Raw genomic sequence first — 14,132 nt, 5'->3', positions numbered from 1 at the left:
AGTGCATTGTTATTTATTATTTTTTTAATGATTAATAGTGCTTTGTGACTTTTGCAATGTAATTTCTCACGTCAAATTTGTGAATATTACAAAGTTTGAATGGTCTGAATTGGATGCGAAATGTGGAAGTAGTAAAAGTAATGTCTATATTTTTGGGTGCAGAATAATGTGAATTGTGTGCAGAATAATGTGCAGCATTTACATACCAACATACTAATTTGCCTTTAAAAAGCAATTATTTTGCTGCTTCTCTGGTGTGGTTACTGGAAGAGAACATCCTACATCACACTGCACAAGTCCTGATTGAAAACAGTTACATTTTCTTTGCGAGGCTAAGTATGACAAATGGCCTCTTCCTTTAGTTTCTACTTCTGTCTCCATGATAAATTCTTGTCCACCTTATCTCATCGCAGCACTCTCTCTTTACAGTGCTGAGTGCAGCAGCAGGCAGGGGGAGGCTGGAGGTGTGCATGCTCCTCTTGGACCGAGGGGCAGGGTTGGAGGTGCCAAACCGCAGAGGGATGGTCCCCCTCCTAAGCGCAGCCAAACACGGACACACACAGGTGACAAGACACACTGAGTGCAACTGCATTGGGCTACTTGATTTTCTGATGGACAATTTATATAATCATAGCAACAAGACTCACATTCGTCGAGCCAAACCTTTGGATCTCCAAAACCATCATTTTTCAAGAGACCAAAATAATGATAGTCTTGTTGAGCCATGAATACTGCATCGTCAAAGAGAGCAAGTGAATTTTGACACTTTAGATTGTTCAAAAATTTGTCAAAATAACGGACCCAGGTGGGGACTCACCAATAGGATAAATATGTGAAAAAATATGTATTTGACCAAAATTGTACCTATCAGGTTTCGGCCCAACACCAATCATATGTGACTTGCTTAATACTGACTAATAACTGATTAGACTATTGAGTATGTTTGTGGTTAGTGGGACAGTTCAGTAAAAATATTTCTTTGGAATTATTATGGTGCCAAGGAACTATGTTGAAGAGAGTTGAAGAGTTTCATAAGACAAAAGAGTGCATTTTCGCGATCTTGTTGTCAAGGCACTACGGTGAAGTGAGTTGAGGAGCTTCATTTAAACAAAGGTAATGCATTGTCGCCATCTTGTTCCCAAAGAACTACAGGTATGTTGAAGTGACTTAGCTTCATTTCGACAAAAGTAGTGCATCGCTGCCAAGGAACTATGTTCGAGTGGGTTGAGGAGCTTCATTTTGACAAATGTAGTGCGGTGCCGCCATCTTGTTGCCAAGGAACTATGTTGAAGTGAGACAGTTATTGCCTATGAACACTGTAGGCAATTGTCTTCTGGGGGGTATCAAGAACAAACAGGTTCTCACACTTGGTCCCACAGCCTAACATTCAAAAGGGTTTTAACAGTCCTGTCTTCTCAGGGAAACTATTACGACAATGTGGTGTCACCCGTTATGCAAACGACACCTCCGAGATAGGGCACAGTCAATGTTTAGTGAAGTTAATGGGGTGTGACTTATAAATGTATAAAAGAGAAGCTCAGGGCGGATGCTTTTGCATCACAGTTGATTCTTCTTCACAGGATATGAAATCATCTTTAAGCTTATCCGGGTCTTCTGGATTTGATTAAAGCAAATCTAATGCCCTTATTTCAGGTGGCGGAGTTGCTGCTAAAGCACGACGCGGACATGAGCGTGTGTGACAAGCAGGGTCGGACGCCGCTCATGTTGGCTGCCTCCGAGGGCCACGGCAGCACTGTGGAGATGTTGCTGTCCAAGGGTAAGCGTCTTTATTCATCAGAAAATGATTACTTATCTCCTACAAATTATGTATCTGTGTTCATCTGTCTCCGCCGGTGTTGTCGAGTGACATGCACAACAATTAAATGCTCTTCCACTAGATGGCAAGGTACAATTAAGCTGCGATCTAGCGGGCTGCGATAGTTGAACTGCGAAACAGCATCCTCAAGTGCACTACAACTTTTAGGGGTTCCAACTCTTCCATCTTTCAGTACTTTTTGCGCAACTTCTCAAAGAAGCTGAACGGAAAATTCAAAACGGGTTTGATCCGTGACCCTTTCCATGGAAAGTGACTTCTACGCTTTTCTGTGACCCGTCCATCCTCTATTTTAAACATCGTCTGTCTGTCTCATGTAATTAGGCGCCTCTGTGTCTGCCGCGGATCAGGAAAGTCTGACTGCAACAGCCTGGGCCTGCATGAGGGGCCACCGAGGTGTGCTGCAACATCTGGTGGATGCTGGGGGGGACCTGAACCAAGCAGACAGACAGGGACGCACTCCCCTCGACCTCGCCGCCCTAAACGGAGATGCCGATACAGTGGGTGTCGTGCTGCATTTATCTTATTGCACCTTAAATACTTTGGGATATGTTTGCTTTCAAAGTAAAATTATATTCAGTCAAACTTGAATGTTAATACCCAAGTGATGGATGAACGCACAGTGAGAATCTAAAGATACTCTACTTTGTAACTAAAATGGCTGAGCATGTTCTCATGAGAATATGGAAGTATTTCATAGATAAACATACTGATTAACAGAATATACAGTCTAGGGCTGGGCGATAATGGAAAAAATAATAATCTGGATTATTTTGATTGAGTTTGAAAATGATTTCAAAACTTACTTTTAATTTAACTACAAAACTCAACGACTACAAAACTCCAAACTATCATCGTAGCCTTATGACCCCCATTCATTCCTGCGCGTTGACCACTTTCTTCTTGAACACTATTCTTATCTCAAGTACATATGTGAAATTCAAGCCTCTTGCATTTCCATTCTTAAGCATTACCCTTATCTCGATCGCATTTATTTTATTTTATGTTTTGTTCACAAGTCTTGGGATGAGCTGGACTAACCTGGCACCTCAGGGCTTGTATTTGGTTCCATGTCATGTGGGAATGAGTGTTGGTATGACAAAAAAAAAAGTCCTTGGATTGGTGTATCCTTTAATGTGTTAATGTGGGGCGGGGGAGACAACGTTTTGCCTATTTAAAAAGATCTGATATCGGCCGATTTAATCGTCCAGCAGATTAATCTGTCGAGCCCCACAATGTATGTCTATAATAAAATGTTCCTCCTCACGGGGGTGCGAAAGATAAACCGCAATATGGCAGAGGTTCACTGTAATTGTATTTTCAATTACTGCTGAGGATAAAAGAGGAAAGTTTTAGTTAAATTGATCAGAGAATAACTTGCATGAGTATGTTCCTCTTCATGGTTAGGTACACTTTCTGCTAGATCACGGCGCAGTGTTAGAGAGGACGGACAGCAACGGAAGCAGGGCAGTAGAGCGGACTCCTGGCTGCCAGAATCCGGCCCTGGTGGCCTCGCTACTCAAAAAAAGCTTCAAGACCGGTACGTGTGCCAGCCTTGCACTGAATCCTCCATTAGTGGAGCTTTTACTCCATAAGCACCAGATTGCAAAAATACATAGAAAAGTTTAGCTGTAGCTCAAGTGGTTGCTCTGGAAACAACAATCAGCAAATCGCAACAGTCAGTTTTACATTCTCTTGACGATCTCACTTTTCGCCTTTCTCCTCCTCCATCTTTCATGCAAATCACAAGGCTACAGAACGGCACCGCATGATCGATCAGGTAGGGACATTGGTGCAAGTCACAGAGACAAGGTGAGACCCAAGAGAATTATTTGTGACCTCCTGTCAGGTCACGCCACATGGGCCATGGCTTCCACCAAACCAGACATCCTTCTCATCTTGCTGCAGAAGCTCATGGAGGAAGGAAACTTGCTTTACAAGGTACTCGAATGAAACAGCTACCTCCACAAAATGAGGTTTGGCCTTGAGTCTACTGTCTGTGCTGAATCAACACTGATTTTTCAGTATTCAGATATTTGTAAACTACACGCGAAAAAAATCGAGACACGGTTATGGAGCCCTTTTCTGTCAGATCCAGAAAAAGGGCTCATCTGTCCAAAATGGTTTCTACTCTTATACTCTCTTGGCCGCCCCCCCCCCGCAGGAGGGAAGCTCTGCCTAGCCCATGTGTGACTGGGATGGTCTTAACTGGTTTCAACTGGTAAGTGTGCAAGAGTGCAGATAGATAGGAAGATGCAGTGCCAGGAAAAAAATGCAGCACAATGGCCTAGCTCAAGTCATTTATCAATTTATGTACCAAAGAGGCCTAATTTAACAGAGAAAATTGCTTAAAATGGAGATGGCGCGCCAGCCGTCATTCATATTTCAATAGGTAAGCTGATTAAAAAGTAGACGTGATGGAAATTCAGACATTATTGACGGACAGGCTAATAGACGGATGTCTTGCAATGTTCTCCGGACAACTATTTGAAAATCCATTTGACTTATCCTCAACACCCACAGGTTCAGCTGGATTCATTTGGAAATTGAAAAAAACAAAAAACAAAAAAAAAACAAGCCCTTTTAGGGTTCCGATCATGTTTCAAGTATGATGTTCTGATGGGTACCAAAATGCCATTCTGTTTTCCATCCATTTCTTTTTCTTGCTTTTGATGTGGAAAGCAGAAGGGGCGTATGAAGGAGGCCGGCCAGCGTTACCAGTACGCTCTGAGAAAATTGCCTCGGGAGGGCCAAGGAGAAGAGTTAAAAGGGCTCAAGGACCTGCGCGTGTCTCTCTATCTCAACCTATCCCGCTGCCGAAGGAAAACCAATGTAAGGCTGAATCATGCAAACACAGATTTATTAGATGTAGGAAAAATTAGCAGAGGGTCTGGTGCGGTAAACGGTATCGAAGAAACACAACTCACAAAAATTTGGGCCTTTGGTGAAATTTCAGATTGAAAATAAAATGCACTGCAAGCTTTTCAATTAATTTGGCCATCTATATGTTTTTTTAAATGTCCAACTGTTCAATGTTTCTGTACTTTTTTTTGGCTTATTTGCCATTCTCTAACAATGAGCTGAATGACAAAATTCACCAACTGTGCTGAAGTGATTTTTTTATTTTTTGGGGGGTGTGAAAACTCAGGACTTTGGCATCGCTGAAGACTTTGCAACAAAAGCTCTGGACCTGAAGCCCAGATCCTATGAGGCCTATTATGCCAGAGCACGGGCCAAGAGGAGTAGCAGGTACATCCATACTATTGCTGAATTAATGAGAATATGCACTGTAATGTGAGCGAATCCTTGTTGATCACTTGGTATATGTTTAAGGCCCACCCACAGTAGGTGAAAATCTGCAATATAGAGAGACCATTTAAACCAATTTTATTCGAGTGGGATAGGGACTTGGCCGGCCTGCAAATAGCGAAAAAAAATCAGCATGTAAGTGAAAGCAATTGAAATGGACTGGAGATTTTTCAAACAAATATTGAAAAATAACCTGCAAATAGGTGAATCCATGGGTGCCGAACCACAAATATGTGGGGTCCACTGTAAATCATTTTACCCCTTCCATATACTGTTCACACATTTCACCTTATTAAAACACACAAGTTTCGTGTAAAAATGGCATTGTATTTAAACACCAAAATGTTCAACCAAATCATATCATTTTGTTCCATGAAAGTCCAAAACACCACATAAGTGTAAAAACCAACAACTGCTGCTTTAATACAAACAGAGCGGAAACATTCTGTACAGAGCATCGAACAGTACTCACAATCACATATTCGCTCTGCTCTGTGGGAACAATGACTAGGACTGTTGACGACTACAGTATAAGTTGGGGACCTCCTTGGCCTGTTTTTCCTCCTATTACAGCTGTACAAGTTGACCTCAGTGTTGCCCGGCATGTTGTAGCAGAAGGTTGCATACGACACCGAAAGCACAGAACTCTCAATTCTGATTGCCTCTATACTGTGAACACTGCTGAAAACTCTGCGCTTGTGAATGGGTGAACCGATGTACAGCGGCGTTTCACTATATAATTCAAATGTCCTCTCCAGGCAATTTGCTGAGGCTCTGGCAGACCTCCATGAAGCAGCACGACTCTGTCCCTCCAATCGGGAGATCCGTCGCCTGCTGGTACGAGTGGAGGAGGAGTGCACGCACCATCAGAGGATATCCAGCAGCAGTAATACGTCACAGAGTCACAACAGGGACCCTCAGAGCCACCACCATCACACCCCCGAGGGCGAGGCAGACGTGTGTTCACAGGGAAGTCTAGAGAGGCCGATCCCAGAAGAGCAGTCTCATATGCAGCGCGAAGATGAAGAGGAAGAAGGGGAAGAGTTGAGCCTGCAATGTGGAAAAGGCTCAGAATTTTGGCCTCTGAATCCATATGCTCCAAACAGGACTCTCCCAGGAGGTGTGGCCTTTGCGTTATCTGATCAGACAGTGTGTTTTCCTCAAGAGGAGTATGTCCAGAATCTGCTCTTTATGGACCTGCCTGACCCGCTTCTTGCTAGCCACAAGCAATGTCAAAACCAGAGCAGCAGGAATCATCACCACTGCCACTCCCTGCAATCAGGGGCCAGAGTGGGTGGCAGGCCTCTATCTCTCTGCGGACCCTCCAGTCCTCTGCCAGGGAGACACATCTCCACCTCCCTGAGGCCTGCACCTTTGTTGGCCCTCGACTCGGAACATTCCGGGCTCAGCCCCACCGAACACTACCACCCCATGTCCCCGAGCAGCTCTTCCCCACCAGCTCCCCTTCAAATGTACCAGCCCCGCTCGTCCGGCTTCTCCAGGGGTTCCGACAGACTCTCGGCACACTCTGTGGCTCTGGACGGCCTGGCACTTGCTCTGGGCTCGGTTGTGGAAGTCAGGAGGGAGGCTGGTGGAGCAGGAACAGCAGGTTCCAGGGGTTCTAGCTCCAGTCAGGCCTCCAGTGGGAACCAGTCAGACAACGGCAAGCAGCAGGTGCTAGACCCCCCATGTCCACTCAAAAGCAGCGGTAGCTTCAAGTCCAAAGGCGAGATGAAGCCGCGGCCCTTCATGGGGGTCATGGACAAGGCAGTGCGAGTCCAGAGCCAGCAGACCTCAGGTTTTGGGCGACAGGGGCAAGGAGGAGGGGGTGTGGAAAGTTTCAACATGTCAGTCATGGAGTTCCAGGGCTTGAACAATGAGTACAAGCGCTCTTCCTTCCAGGAGACACTCTCTGGAAGTCACGCCAGCAACCAGCAGAGTCGGGACTTCGCAGAGCGACTCCACCAACGAGAGGCAAGAGCCACCATGTCGTCCCATCTAAATTTTCCCGATGGGAGGCACAGACAGGCGAGTCTGACCAGAGACAACCCAACGCTGCATATGGCGCCCATGAAGCCCAAACGCTCCTTTATTGAGTCCAATGTCTAAATAATTTGTCCAAGCTGAAAAGAGAATACAAAAAGTCCCACACATGGTAGCTACGACGCAAGCCTGTGTTTGACTTCTGCTGCAGCGTCGCATTTGCAATCTAGAACCAACCAGTGGTCTGCTTCTGCTTACATGTTTACAGCTAGCGCGATAGTGTGTTTAAGGAAACCACACATACCTTAAGTAGGGTTTTTAGATAACTAGTACATTATCTGAATGGTAGTCCTTATAGACCAATTTGGAATATTTGTATACAATAGGCACTAAGATACTTCCGGGTGGCAGAATGACTACCAGTGACATGGACTGAATCAATGACAAAAATTCACTGAGTTTTGGGTTGCGCTGGCAGCTATAACCTAGGTTTTTTTGTTTTTTTTTCCCCAAATTTGAAAGAAATTTGCAATCCAGTGGAGTCTGTAGGTGAAGAGAATAAGGCAAATGGATGTCATAAATTGTGTTTCAAAGGGACAGACTGAGGACCACGTCTCCATCATCGGGTTTGTGGAAGACAGTATGTAAAATATTTGGTTGCATTGCAGCGCAATATCCATTCCTCTGTCGTTTGTTCGTGCCAAACTGAGCAAGAGAAAAATCAAGGTCAAGAGATTGTAGCCTCCTTACTTAGATAACTGCGACATAGGCTATCTACCATAGCTTAACAGATTGTAAGTCAAACAGCATCACTTGCCAAAAGAATCATACAGTGGAAGGCTAGGATCATTTATGAATTCTGGTAGTATGTGAGCATTTGTGAACTTTTTGGGGGACCAGGACACGCAGCATATTTTCATCCACACAGTTTATCTGCAGTGAAACTTCCTGTATCACCTTAAAAGAAGAAAATCATTAATTCCTTGAAGTCATTCACAGTGGAGCCATGAGATACTCGTGACTCAGTTTAAGAGTTTTTCAAGGTGTGAGCTGTCTCACTGATCCTACTTTGACTTGTGAGCGCAGGCTTAAGATGCGAGTGCCGAATGGAAGCAGTGACTCAACTTCATAACCCGAAATAGTTTGGCAGATAAAATTATGAACAATTATTCAGAACAGTGGCTTCAAGCTGTTCATTGCCACTCCTAATTGAAGTTTACTGTCAGACAAAACGGTAGTTTATGTTATTGCTAACGCTAAATAGCATCTATGCTGTGTTGCTTTACCCCATTTAAGCATTGGAATGAACTCAAATGGTGCAGAAAATAAAACAATGCAGTCATTCTTTATCCTCTGTGTAGAACGATTAATATCAGTGCCATACTTACTGATGAACTGAGTGAGTTGAGATGTCGCATTGAACAGCATAACCATCCGTCCTACATTGCCCCCAGGTGGCCATGGTGAGCACACCGGGGAGGAGCAGCACAACCACCATTTAATTTATGTAGTGTGACACCAACTGTTTAAATCTTGTTAACTCTATTTGTCGAATGTGTAGATTTTTATAAAGTGCGATAATATGGCGTGCTTACTTTTCCTCATGTAAAACACACAAAAAACATTACAAGAATTGATCTTTTGAGGGAGGGATGGCTTGAACGGATCAATGGCATTTTCATTCATATAAAAGAGATAAGATGATTTGAGATAAGCGTGTGGTCAAGGATTGAATTGGTCATATCTCAAGGCTGCAGTGTACCTTGGTTTCTCAAGAGAAAGCTTCATCTTTCACCACCCGGAAGATCGTATGATGTCATGATGAATTATCCTCTATCAAACATTAAAGTCTGAGAAAGTTTTGTGCATGACTCATAATACACATTACGCTAGTTACAGGATAAGACCATTTTGATTGTGTCTTTTAAAAAACATTTATATTTGTATGATATACACTATATTTGCAGATGATATATTTACCTGTAAATGGCTCTCTTTCAACATTACAGCCTTTGAACTACATTTGATTTTTTTTTTCATAGACAGATAAGACCTGACAATGGTAGAACCTCCTGTTCAATGTTGGTTGCTTCAATATTTACTGTATATGGCATTTATTTTTGCATAGCAGACAACTTATGAAGTGTTTATTGGTTTTCCTGAACACAAGCAGTCAAGAATTAAAAATACAGACCAGTCTTATTACAATTATGTCCATAGTTGTCATATCCACTTTTCATGCTACGAATACAGAATGTGGCCACAAATGTGGTACAATAAATTAACAAAGATGACTGTAGTTAATTATTTATGCTTCTTTCACAGCACGGTGTATGTTTCCTGGGTGTATTTGGATTAAGAGAAAATGAAAGAATGTCCAGCTATGTGTGCTGGATCAGGAAATCGTCCTCATGCAATGTGTAAGGAGAACAAATAATGGCTACAAGGCTAATAAAATACAAAGCACCATCAACAAGATGTTTATTATTGTGGTTTTAATTTGCACTGTTGTAGAAGTGCACTGCAATAAACTGCTTCTAATAATTTGAAGTTTTCATGGAGCTAAATAGGGTAATCAAAATGACCTGATTTAAAAAGCTAAAGTTGGTGATTATTTTATTCTCAGTTCACGCTCAGACAAAAACGGTAATGTAGGAGTCATTTTTTTGTCCGCCAAGCTGCAAGTTTAGTGATGTACGCTGTAGGATTCGTTCGCAATAGAACCCCCTAGGTACAAATACCATTAGTGTTTATGGTTACAAAGGGTACACAAATGGTCCAAACAGGCAAAGGGACCATTTCTGTACCTATTTGTTTGCATGTAAGCGTACAAACAAGTGCTAGGATTATGTGAACGGCTTTCGAAAGAAACCACTATTGTATGGAATGCAGTTTAAAGGAATAAAAAGACATGAGTAGTAATCTAGACCAGGGATGGGAAACGTTAAACCAACTGACCAATAAACCAATTTCACCCTTTCATGTACCCTGTAACCTGAAAACATGGTAAGATATTCACACCGCTGTCCCTGAAAGGGTTAAAGGGTACAATAGGTGTACTTGTTAGTACAAATTTGGCTAGTCAACTCACTTCTCGTTAAGACCAAGTATACACGTGTTATGAAAGCTAGCTATTCACACTTTGAAATACAATACGAGGAGAATGTGATGATACATAATGTAAAATGTCATCATGTTAATGTTCAGTTTGTTCTGCATGATTATGAGTGCACTCAAATGAACAAACTACAACAGCGTATTTAAATCTGCCCACACAGAACAACTCGACACTAATGAAATGAAGTTGTCCATGAGGAATGTGAAATATTTTGGGTCTTTCTACTCGCGCACCTGAAATGATGGAGTGGCAGTGGTGGCGGAGACTTTCTTAATGGTTTGTCCTCCACCTAGCGATGGCCATCTTCAGCGTGTGATTCGGGGTGAGCAGAGTTGTCAGTAAGGGCAGGTTGGTCATGGGGCTGGAGCGGTTCCTGGTGTTGATCCACATCGTGATGGCCTCCCTCTCATACGAGTAGCCATCTATGGGCATATGCAAAGTACTCTGGATTAGTCTTTCCCAAATCTTTATTCACTATTAAGATCATTTGAAATTTGGGATAATTGGCTTTCAGGTGAAATTGCAGGATTCAACCTCAATGGCATTGAAACCCATATTCCCCACCTTAAATTCCCATGGCAACTTTCCAACAATTTATTGGAAATGTTCCACCCAGTGCGGTAGACCCGTGGCTCACCAGCAGCGAGGACTGGTTCTCTCATCAACTCCCTGGTGATTGGACACAGGAACTCATCAGGAACACCCGAACACACCAAGGCATTCTTCAACTCTTCCACCTTCCTCAGGAATTTGCTGCGCTGCCCCACTGATTCTGCACACATATGCACACGCACGCTGCCATTGTGTTCTCTCATTAAATCAGAACGTGAAGCGGAACAAGGTGGAGTGACAGCATGCAAGAACATTGATTTCAGACTCAAGATTTGGAATATTTACCCCCCGCCTGTTCAGCACTTGTCAGTCTTGCGTAGCCAACATGAGCGTGGGTGAGCATCAACACGCAAGGCAGCTCGACTGATGACCGTCTGTCCGAGTCACAGTTAAATACCAAACGGCCAGGTTTGCATGTGTGCTTAATGGAACTGCTCAGCCAACAGGGGCAGCATTTTAAGAGTGAGAAAGACTAAATAAGAATTATCAAACCAGACTTTCTTTACAGAGCCTCATAATCTTACTGGTACACTGTGAATATACTTAGGGGAGGAAAATACTATGAGCATTTCTTCAATTGTCTTGATATGCAGTTTAAGGTCTATGTACTCGTATGCTCTTTGTCCGCACTCATACGGACTATTTGAGTCCACAAGCACAGTTTTTGTTATCTATGCCAAGTACATCCAGTAACGGGCATAACAACCAAGTGCTCTTCCACTAAATGACAGAAGGCACATCATATAGCCGTGTCCACTCTTTGTCAATCAATTTCCAAAGTGGTGTGCCGTGAGATAAGCCATGGTTCAATAAAAGTTGGGAAACACTGCAGTAGTCGAACAACGGTGTCTGATGAGTAACATTTTCTCGACTACCGTATGACATTTCTCCACAGACACAAGACAACTTTGGCATACTAATACGACAACTACATGTTACTAAGTGATGCAAAACTACACTACTTGATATCTGGGCATCACTACTGACTTACTAACGAGAGACGCACTAGGAAACTTCATAGTACCACTTGCAATTTTAATAGCGCATAGTAACATTGTCAACTCCTGCACAGTTTGGTCCTATAATTATGCCAACGTTGTCCTCTGAGTATGGTCTTTGTCTTCGCTAGTGAGACAAGTCAGCACACTACACCAAAGTAGAATAACCAGAGCACACTCATACCGCTACTGCCTTCCACTGATGCAGGACAGCCATTACCTAGAAAGATTTAATTTTGTACAAGTAGGCAAACATGGCACTCGGGGTGGAAAAAACATTACCTTATTTTTCACACTAAAAGGCGCACTGGATTATGAGGCACACCTTCAATGAATAAGATAAGAAGATAAGAAAACCTTTATTTGTCCCACACTGGGGAAATTTGGAATCTACAGCAGCAGAATTGAAGGCTTTTAGGTGCGCCTTTTAGTGCAGAAAATACGGTACTACCAAGACTATTCTGTAAAAAGTGAACAAGTACATGGACAATAATCTTGATATGAAGCAGATTGAACAAATGCTCAAATGGCTCGCCGCCATGTACGAGAAAGCTCTTTGTCCACACTAGTAAGGCAACTTCCTTTTGTGGTAGGACAACTATAAGTTAATAGTAAGTCAAAACTGGGCACTAGTTGACAAATGTGTGGCACTATTACTACTAATGAATTTATAAAAGTGCAACAGTTAACTTCTAACACTTAACTAGTAAGTAGTACAACTAGTATGTAGATGTCAAGGAGTGTACAGTTTTGCCTCACTTGTGTCATAGTTATCCTCCTAGTATTACAAAGTTGTCATGTTACCCATTAATTTTCTGATCCGCTTAATCCTCACAAGAGTCGCGCGGGGTGCTGGAGCCTATCCCAGCTGTCTTCAGGCAGTAGGCGGGGGACACCCTGAACTGGTTGCCAGCCAATCGCAGGGCACACAGACACGAACAACCATCTATGCTCACACACACACCTAGGGACAATTTTGAGAGTTCAATCAGCCTGCCATGCATGTTTTTGGAATGTGGGAGGAAACCATAGTACCCAGAGAAAACCCACGCAGGCCCGGGGAGAACATGCAAACTCGACACAGGGAGGCCGGAGCCAGAATCAAACCCTGCAACTCTGCACTGTGAGGTGGATGTGCTAACCACTGGACCACCGGGCCGCTGTTGTCATATTAGTGTGCAGAAATGTTATAAGTGAAAGGAGGTGTAGAAAAACATTACTAGCAAGACACCGCTTTGTAGGTCAGCCTAGCTGTTCTACTAGTGCACTGAAGAGGCTTACAAGTATGTCCCAAGAGCAACTATGAGATGGATATTAAGATGTATAGTAAGGCTATTGAATAAATGCTCTCCACATAGGAAGACATTTATTGATTTGGCTCCCACGTGTACTGCACTAGCTCAAAGACATTCTTTTCTCAGAGTTGGCTGCACACTCCTCAGAATGTGAGAACAGAGAGCAATGTCCAGAAAAGCATCTTGCAGGTGGTGTAAAAGCAACAAGATCCCGCCAGGAACTTTGGGGTGACAACAATGGTGCGGCAGGACAACAAACAATCATTGTCAATGAAGTTGAAAATCTGATAAGTGTCATTTCTGAAAACCATGGTACCAGATCAAGAGGGACTAACGAGGAGGGCACCTGAGAAAGAGTCATTTTTACGAGTGAGTTATATTGAGCAGTAAAGTGGTCCAGATTAGTCAAAAGTGCTGCAGTCACAAAGCTTTAAAGCTTTTTCAGCAGCCTCATCATGGCACTGAGCAAAGCCCACATTAACCTTCCTTTTGTCACGTTGCGTACTAGGCAGAAGGAGAGAGCTGCTTCGTACGCAACGGAGCGAACAAGAATAGGTGGATCCCCGAAATAGCAGGCACTGAACAAGGTCTTGTCTATCAAATAATATTTATTACAAACGAAAAAACACCGTCAAAAGGAAAACACAAAACGCTGGTCAAAACGAGAACCAGGAATTAATGTAACGTGAGGAAAAGAAAGCGCTTGCAAAAAACGGCAAGGAAAAGATAAGACAATTTACTTCGAATAACTACGCGTTAAAGAGGATCCCACTGGGATGACGAAATGGTCGCGAATAGCAATAGAGTGCGAGATACGAAATACGAGCATGGGCAATAGCAGTGGCACGGCAAGCAATACTCCGGCAATGAGTTGACAGCCGGAGCGCCTACATATAGCAGGTGTAATCACAAACAAATGCACAACAGGTGTGCAGGTGGCAGAGTGAGTGCCTGCCCCCTGCTGTCGAATACGGGACATGACA

General features: G+C 43.2%; 2 protein-coding genes and 1 long non-coding RNA gene across 7 annotated transcripts in view; 1 reads left to right on the top strand and 2 right to left on the bottom strand.

Annotated features, from left to right (window-relative positions):
• LOC109525940 (protein TANC1-like) overlaps positions 1-9,163 on the top strand; it is a 52,235-nt gene extending 43,072 nt beyond the window's left edge. For both annotated transcript variants that reach the window (XM_019886869.1, XM_019886870.1), the window contains 9 exons: positions 430-563; positions 1,654-1,777; positions 2,159-2,334; positions 3,242-3,374; positions 3,585-3,614; positions 3,684-3,775; positions 4,520-4,666; positions 4,983-5,083; positions 5,902-9,163. In XM_019886869.1, coding sequence (XP_019742428.1) covers positions 430-563; positions 1,654-1,777; positions 2,159-2,334; positions 3,242-3,374; positions 3,585-3,614; positions 3,684-3,775; positions 4,520-4,666; positions 4,983-5,083; positions 5,902-7,252 — 2,288 coding nt within the window. In that variant the 3' untranslated portion in view covers positions 7,253-9,163. The remainder of the gene's footprint in view (positions 1-429; positions 564-1,653; positions 1,778-2,158; positions 2,335-3,241; positions 3,375-3,584; positions 3,615-3,683; positions 3,776-4,519; positions 4,667-4,982; positions 5,084-5,901) is intronic.
• Positions 9,164-9,258: 95 nt separating this feature from the next.
• The window catches only part of wdsub1 (WD repeat, sterile alpha motif and U-box domain containing 1), an 18,624-nt gene continuing 13,750 nt past the window's right edge, over positions 9,259-14,132 (bottom strand). For 3 of the 4 annotated variants that reach the window (XM_019886871.1, XM_019886873.1, XM_019886872.1), the window contains exons 12-13: positions 10,882-11,016; positions 9,259-10,666 (exon numbers count right to left, since the gene is read on the bottom strand). In XM_019886871.1, the coding sequence (XP_019742430.1) occupies positions 10,515-10,666; positions 10,882-11,016 (287 nt within the window). In that variant the 3' untranslated portion in view covers positions 9,259-10,514. Of the gene's footprint in view, positions 10,667-10,881; positions 11,040-14,132 lie in introns of all 4 variants that reach the window. The other variant, XR_002170231.1, reaches the window with a different exon arrangement.
• Positions 13,516-14,132, bottom strand: part of LOC109525942 (uncharacterized) — a 6,241-nt gene continuing 5,624 nt past the window's right edge. Inside the window, exon 2 of the long non-coding RNA XR_002170232.1 lies at positions 13,516-13,635. This is a non-coding gene — a long non-coding RNA (uncharacterized LOC109525942). The remainder of the gene's footprint in view (positions 13,636-14,132) is intronic.

The sequence above is a fragment of the Hippocampus comes genome, unplaced genomic scaffold (genome assembly GCF_001891065.2).
Source record: "Hippocampus comes isolate QL1 unplaced genomic scaffold, H_comes_QL1_v1.1 scaffold261, whole genome shotgun sequence".
Classification (NCBI taxonomy): Eukaryota; Metazoa; Chordata; class Actinopteri; order Syngnathiformes; family Syngnathidae; genus Hippocampus; species Hippocampus comes.
Note: the sequence above shows the minus strand (reverse complement) of the source record. Positions and strands in the feature narration are given on the sequence as shown.